This window comes from Tetrahymena thermophila (genome assembly GCF_000189635.1).
Source record: "Tetrahymena thermophila SB210 genomic scaffold scf_8254646, whole genome shotgun sequence".
Classification (NCBI taxonomy): Eukaryota; Ciliophora; class Oligohymenophorea; order Hymenostomatida; family Tetrahymenidae; genus Tetrahymena; species Tetrahymena thermophila.
This window is the reverse complement of record NW_002476414.1, coordinates 74,527-81,769: the sequence shown is the minus strand read 5'-3', so window position 1 is coordinate 81,769 and position 7,243 is coordinate 74,527. Positions and strand designations below refer to the sequence as shown.

General features: G+C 21.2%; 4 protein-coding genes across 4 annotated transcripts in view; 1 reads left to right on the top strand and 3 right to left on the bottom strand. All coding sequences in view use genetic code 6, as the record gives it.

Moving 5' to 3' along the window:
- Positions 1 to 236, bottom strand: part of TTHERM_000817301 (hypothetical protein) — a gene marked incomplete at both ends in the record, with an annotated part of 410 nt that extends 174 nt beyond the window's left edge. Inside the window, one exon of the mRNA XM_012797657.1 lies at positions 124 to 236. Within this exon, the coding sequence (XP_012653111.1) occupies positions 124 to 236 (113 nt within the window). The remainder of the gene's footprint in view (positions 1 to 123) is intronic.
- A 118-nt stretch (positions 237 to 354) lies between these two features.
- TTHERM_000817290 (transmembrane protein, putative) lies at positions 355 to 2,171 on the bottom strand (the record flags this gene model as incomplete). The annotated part of the gene is made up of 2 exons (XM_012797656.1): positions 355 to 2,031; positions 2,091 to 2,171. 2 exons carry the CDS (start codon positions 2,169 to 2,171, stop codon positions 355 to 357), a joined length of 1,758 nt encoding a protein of 585 aa, XP_012653110.1.
- Positions 2,172 to 3,151: 980 nt separating this feature from the next.
- TTHERM_00817280 (OTU-like cysteine protease) lies at positions 3,152 to 4,369 on the top strand (the record flags this gene model as incomplete). The annotated part of the gene is made up of 1 exon (XM_001016136.3): positions 3,152 to 4,369. The coding sequence occupies one exon, from the start codon at positions 3,152 to 3,154 to the stop codon at positions 4,367 to 4,369; it is 1,218 nt and encodes a 405-aa protein (XP_001016136.1).
- A 347-nt stretch (positions 4,370 to 4,716) lies between these two features.
- On the bottom strand, positions 4,717 to 6,011 carry TTHERM_00817270 (chitin-binding peritrophin-A domain protein, putative; the record flags this gene model as incomplete). Its single annotated transcript, XM_001016135.2, has 2 exons — positions 4,883 to 6,011; positions 4,717 to 4,814 (listed from the first exon to the last, which is right to left on the bottom strand). Exons 1-2 carry the CDS (start codon positions 5,973 to 5,975, stop codon positions 4,717 to 4,719), a joined length of 1,191 nt encoding a protein of 396 aa, XP_001016135.2. The 5' UTR covers positions 5,976 to 6,011.
- Positions 6,012 to 7,243: the final 1,232 nt, after the last annotated feature.

Here is a 7,243-nt window from a genome sequence, read left to right as displayed (position 1 = left end):
AATATATCAAATTGTTAAAATAATGATACATTTTTATTATTATCCTTTTACATTTTACCGTTAATTAAGAATCATAAATTTAATTAAAAAAAAATTTTTTTAATAGTAAAAAAATTGAAAAACCTTGATAAAATCATAATATTTTGCATTTACGACTTTCGAGTTTCGAAGAATTACATAAGGTTTGGTTTATTCATTTAAATTTTATATTACCAAAAATATTTTTATACTCTCATTAAACAAATGATAAAATTTTACTTTAATTTTAAAATAACAGACAGAGTTGAAATATAATTAGATTTAATTTAATCTACAGCAATAGATAACAAAATTTGAAATATATTATAATATACATCAGTCATAAAACAAGTCAGAGAATACAAGCTTTGGATTTAATTATAAATGTTAAATTAGGTTCTGATTAAATACAATATTTTATATCATTATAACATTATAATAAAGCTTACAAAATTGTTCATTTAAATGAGTTAATACTAAAAAACGTTCGAATTTAGCATTTACAATTTTTTTTTCAGTAATCTTTACCATTAAATTTTAGTTCGTTAAAATAGAAGACAAATTTAAAAATGTTAAAAAATCTAAAATGGAAAATTTAACTGAAATTATTTATTTTAATACTTTTTTATTTGCTGCTTAAATGACTTATTCATAATCAGAGAAAACAATTCCATTCAATTATCTCTGAGTTTTTTAAATTAATTCTTTTTATTACAAATCAATTTATTTCCTTATATCAAGCATTTATTTTAAAATTTATTCTTCTAAAATCATTTTTTACATCTTTGTTAATTCCTACTATAATAAATTTTGTCTTTATTAATCTAAATTTTTGTATTGCTAATCAAAATTTTAGTATTATTACTTGTACTCATTTCTTTTTTAAATTATTTAAGTTAATTTATTTTATGTTTTTAAATCCAAGTCAAGAATTATTTAAACTTTTTAAAATTAAAATTAATCTAAGTTTTTTCTTCTGAATTTATTATTTGTGCTGATAATTTAACATCCTTAGAATTTTCTAAAAAGACATTTAAATATAATCAAATCAGGTAATTAACTGTTTAATACAATAATTTTAGTATCTTAAAGTTTATTATTATTATAATTCATCTTATATAATTTCAGCTACTATAAAGAAGAAATATAAATTATCGATTTTTAGGTAAATTATTTTTTTAGATTAGCTAAAGTCAAAATGATTTGTATTGTATTTAGAATAGTATAAATAATATCCTTTTGTTCACTATCTGAGGAATGTTCAATCTTAAAGAAAGTTAGCATTAAGACTGAAGCTATCAAAAACACATATTATTTAAATTGATTTAGTTATAATATCAAATGAATTCTATTATTAACAGATTTTCTACTAAATACTTCTAGTAAATCCACACTCACGTAAGAATATAATTTGAAAAATGGATAGATTATGTTAAATAAATTATTAAATCTAAGTTAATATTTATTCTACACTTATACTATTTGTATCAATGTTATTATCAATAGGAATAAAAATATGAAAAATGATATTATTTTACTATATTACAAGGTATTTAAGTAAAAAGCGTAAAAAATGAAGGCTTAGATTGTAGGATATATAACATACCTTGGAGAGATTAATTCAATACATTCTTGTGCTTTTATTTTTGTAAAGACTGCTTTAAGTTATAAAAAGCAATCTAGGTAAACAAAAGATAATATAGAAATAAATGCTTAAAAGCAATCCATTTTTTCATTTATATTGAATTATTATGTTAGCATCAATAAAAAATAAAGATGCTGAGAATCCAATAAGCAGATTTATCTATAAAACCATTCTTCACTATCATTTTAATTAAAATAGACTTTGTATTTATTATATCTTATCAGAAAATAAAAATCTTCTATTTAAAGTATTTCTAAAGCAAATACTAAATAATATTCAGCTCCTTTTAGATTTAAGATATTTTTTGCTCGCTTTATCGAAAGAAAACAGATTGCAATATGAAAAGCTATTTACCAGTAACTGTACAGCTAATTAATTAAAATGAAAATTGATATTATTGTTAAAATTTAATTAAGCATTTATTTACCTCTTCTTTATTTAAGAAAAATAAAAGACAGTTTAATTAATTAGCCTTTACAAATAATGCTAAACCAAATTTATTTTTCATAGTATTTATTTTTCTTTCTACTAAATTAAATATACAAATTTACTTTTGCTTTTTTCTTCTAATTATTCAAAAATAGCTTTTTATTATTTTTTTTCAAATTAAATTATTATAATATTAAAAGCTGTCCTTCAAATTATTTATTGTTAAAAGCATAATAAAAAACATGTTTTATTCTTTTATAAATAAATAAATATAAATTCAAAAATCAGATGCTTGAATACTATGTTTTATAAGGTAGTTAAAAGCATACTTTAACTCCTTACTAATGGTCCGTTGTTTAATTTCCATTCAACCAAAATATTTTTTTAAATGATAATCTCCATAAAAAAATTTTTTGGCCCTTATTTTATGCAGCTCTAATGAGGGTTTAGAATATTTTATTCTTTTATAAATAAATAAATATAAATTCAAAAGATCAGAAATTTATTTGATTTCTAAGTTATTCTTAAAGTATTTCCTTCTAAAAACTTAATATCTCAACTTAAAGTATCTTTAGACATCTTTTAAAGTGCGATTAATAATTTTTTGCTAAATTTTAATAAAAAGACAAAAAAAAATGTCCCGTTTTGTCAAAACTAATGAAAACTTTAAGGATGCATTTAAAACAAAAAGCTATAATGCAAATAAACTCATATAATGTTAAAATAAATTATAACAAAATGCCATATATTTGCTTTTAATTAGGTAATTTTTTAGCTCAGCTAAGCTAATAAATTAATTAATTAATCAAATATATGTAATTAAATACAATTCACTAGTTTTTTGATAATGGCATTTTGCTATATAATAAACTAATTTGTATTAGAAAGTCATTTACTTCAATTGAAAATTCGGATATTTGGAATATAGAGTTTGTATCCACTTTATGACTTACAGATACTGATATAAATAATTCTTTCTACTACTTTTTTAATTATAAAGAAAGAAATTTACTTTTTCATTCTTAAATACTTCATATAATTTTCTTTTTGATTTAGTAAATGAAAAAAAATAAAGAACAGAAAAAAATCAATAAGATTTTATAGCATAATGAATTATTAGCTAAAAAAGGATTAGTTCTGAGGGAAATGGAGTCAGATGGAAATTGTTTGTTTAGATCTGTTGCTGATTAGCTGTATGGAGACTAATCCTTGCATTCTGACATCAGAAAATATGTGATTGAGTATTTAAAAATAGAGAAGCCATATTTTATAAATTTTATAGCTGAGATGGAGGAAAACTCTAAAAAAGGCAAAAGAAAGAAATAAAAAATAAAATAAAAATAGGAAAAGCAGTAGAAAGAGAACGAATAAATTGAGAAATAGGTAGAGATAGAACCAAAAAATGAATTAGATTTGCTTTTTGATAAATATGTATAAGAAATGTCTGAAAATGGAACATGGGGAGATAACATCGAAATATAGATAATAAGCGAGATATATCAGAGGAGTGTAGAAATTTATGTTGCATTCTAAGAAACTCCAATGAGGACCTTCCACGAAAATCAAGACAAATTTAAAGTTAATGAGCCTATTAGGCTTTCTTATCATGGAGAATGCCATTATAATTCTATAAAATCTCTCAACCATGAAAAACTTATTCAAGAAAAAATAGGTGTAGTAGAAGAAGAATCAATACATAATGCTAGAAATAGACTAAAAAACTTAAGCTCAAAATTAAATGATAATGGAGACAGCTTGCTTTAAAATTTTTATAATTCATGTAGATCTTAATTTTAACTTTATGATAACGAAGAACTATATAATAGGTTTATTTCTTAGCAATCAGAATAATAATTAAATGAAAACGCTTAATCAAATGAAGGCTATTAAATGAGTTATATATATCAATCAGAGCTTCTTAATCACTAAAATGACAATTAAGATTTAGCATTACAAATAGCTATTGAAGAGAGTAAATATCTAATGGATTAAATGAAAATCTAAGATAATGATCAAAATAATAATAATAGTAATAATCATGAAGATAATTCTTAGCAAAAATAAAATCTGATAGAAGAAATTCCTGATAATAAAATTAAAGAACTATAATTCTAATAACCAAACGATCAAATAAATCAAATTGACTATGAAAAAATAATAGTAATCAACTCTGTAGTTAATGCTGGTTTTTCAAAGGAACAAGCAGAATAAGCGATGCAAATCGTGGGCCCTAACGAAGACCTCATTGTAAATTACATTATTGAAAATATGATGTGATGTGAGTGGCGGCGTTTAGAATTACTTGATCTGATATATCTTTGCCATATTTTAAAATTGGCTGTAATAAAAAAATGCAAATAATATTTTTCAATCCACAGGAATTTTTTAATGATTGTAAAGTTTATTTTAAATTTTAACAGCAACCATACCTTTTGATTTAGCATTTGAACTACATCTAATTAATTAAAAAAAGACTGATTATATTAGGGAATATGTCTATAATAAGAATGAATTATTAAATTTAAAATAAACTATTAGAAATAATAAAAGGTGTTGTTGGTTTTGCAAAACAAAATTAAATTACAAAAATATATAAATCGACAAATAAATAAATAAATAAATATTCAGTTTTATGGTAACTCTATATTAATTTAATGCTCAAAAATATCTTCATTTTTATTATTTTAATTGCTTAATTAGCTAAATTAAATACTATTGCTATCTTTTATTAAAAAAATATATATTAAAAATTTATTTTAGTTTTAAAAATATATTTTGAATTGTATTTACATTAAGGATATTCTAAGCTAACAAGTTTATGAGTTTATATATTCTTATCTTCTTTACTTAAAACAACTTTTTAAGCATTTTCTTTACTAAAGAGTATATCTTACACGTTACCGCTTCTTATATTGGCATTAATCTCTTTTTCTATCATGTTTTGAGCACTTCCTTTTTCTATATTTATTTCTTATCCATAATTTGCTTAATCATTTTTTTCTTATTCATTTTATTTTTCTTCATTATTAATTACTTCATCGTAGCCCTCTTTTTCATTTATTGTGTTCATATTTTAGTAAAATTTCTTAAGGAAGTATACAACTATGAAAATTACCATAGCTAAGATAACGAAAGAAAAAGCAACAAGACCAATAAATAAGTTATCATCACTTTAATTTGAATCAGAGCTACTTATTTCTAACTACTACTAACTTTATTGTCGAAATAACTACTATTATAACTATTACAACTTAATGCATACTCCTTATGATTTCTCATCTCCCTTTTAGCTAGCTTAATATTAATATCCATCCTAACAGAATTATGAAGTATTGCAAGTTTAACCTGCCATAGCAACAAAATTATTCTGGCAACCAGAATAAACACATGATTAGTTTTATTAACTCCATTATAATCCGTCTTAACATATTTAAGAAGTTGCACAACTAGCTGCAGAATATGCTAGTTTTCCTCCCCCGCAATAAAATAAGCATTATCCTAAAGCTTGATAATACACATCTGTACTTGCACATACTAAATTATTAGGACAAGATACTTATTAGCATGCTTGATTACAAGAAAGACATTGATTTGGGTCTGTATTTGAGCAATAATTGCAACACAATTCTTATGCTGCCACTTACCCATTTAAACAAAAAGTGGTTTAAAGTTTTCTATCAATAAAATGCTTTGTTGCTAAACAGGAAAGCAAATCAGCACTTTGGATATATCCATCATCGCATTCCTCACATAAGAGAAGTGTTTTATCGTTATTACTTTTTATCTATTAAATTTAGTATCTTTTGCAATTTAAGATACTTTTACTTTTGATAATTAAAACAAGTTAGGATATTTAAAATAATAGAAGACAATTTAATTTCATTTGCTTCTCTTTTTTTAATGAATTCTTCAATTATTTTACATATTTAATATATGAATAAATAAATGATTCATATCTATATTAAGTATAATAAAAAATTTGTCATTTCTTCATTTTTTTTGCTCACCTTATTATGCAATTACTAATAAAATCTAGATGGATGGTGATTAATACTTTATTACAATATTTTTAATTGATCATCAAGTTAAATTTCAAATAAAAAAGCTTAATTTGCTCTTTCAAATCCTAATTTAAATATTATTAAGATAATTGTAGACTTTTTAATCTATTAATTTTTTTAGGTTTTTAAATACAATTAATGATTTTAAATAACCATTCTATCTCTTAAATAGTATGTATGTATGTATTTATATTACGATTTAATTAATAATAGAGTTAAATGTCTTTTTAATTTTGGATAGGCTATCTATGTTAATGAATATTTAATTAATGAAAAGGAATTTAGACAAATGTTTAGCTTAAAAAAAAATTTAGATGCAACTTATTATTTATTATAAGTAATGCACTTGAACACCATTAAACTACAAGAATATTATTACTATTTATGTATTATTTATCTATCTATTATAAATAATTTAAATAAAATACATATATATTTTTATGATAAAATTTTTTTGAAGGATTCTCTTTTATGTTTCCAATTAAGATTAGTATTCTTGGAATATACATTGTTAATTAAAATTAATGTCAGAATATAAGCAATTTATGATGAGTTGAGTTCTAAGTAATGCACTTGAATGATTTTTAATTTCAAAAATATTATGTTTTATGTATTATAAGTAATGTAAATAAAATACTTTTTTTTTTTTTTTAATAAAGAATTTTTAGATGGATTCTCTTTTATATTTTCAATAAATTACATGCTTTTATAATTAATTAAGAATTTTATTCTTTGAATTTACATTGTAGTAAATTAATAAATTCAAGTTAATATCTTTTGATATAAATTAATTTAAGAATATATGCAATTAATGATGAATTAATTATAAGTGACACACTAATGATTTTTAATCTGAATATTATGATGTAATATATTATCTATTTTATCTTGAATATATAATTAAAATTAGACGCTATAATTTTTTTAATTAAAATATTTTTATTTTTTAATATCTAATGTAATAGAAGGTTTAAAGAAAAACTTTGTGTTATTAAAAACTAACTTCATAATTTTTAATATATAAAATAAATAAATAATAAATAAAATAACAAAACAAAACAAATTATTTTAATAAAGAAACTCTTAAAAT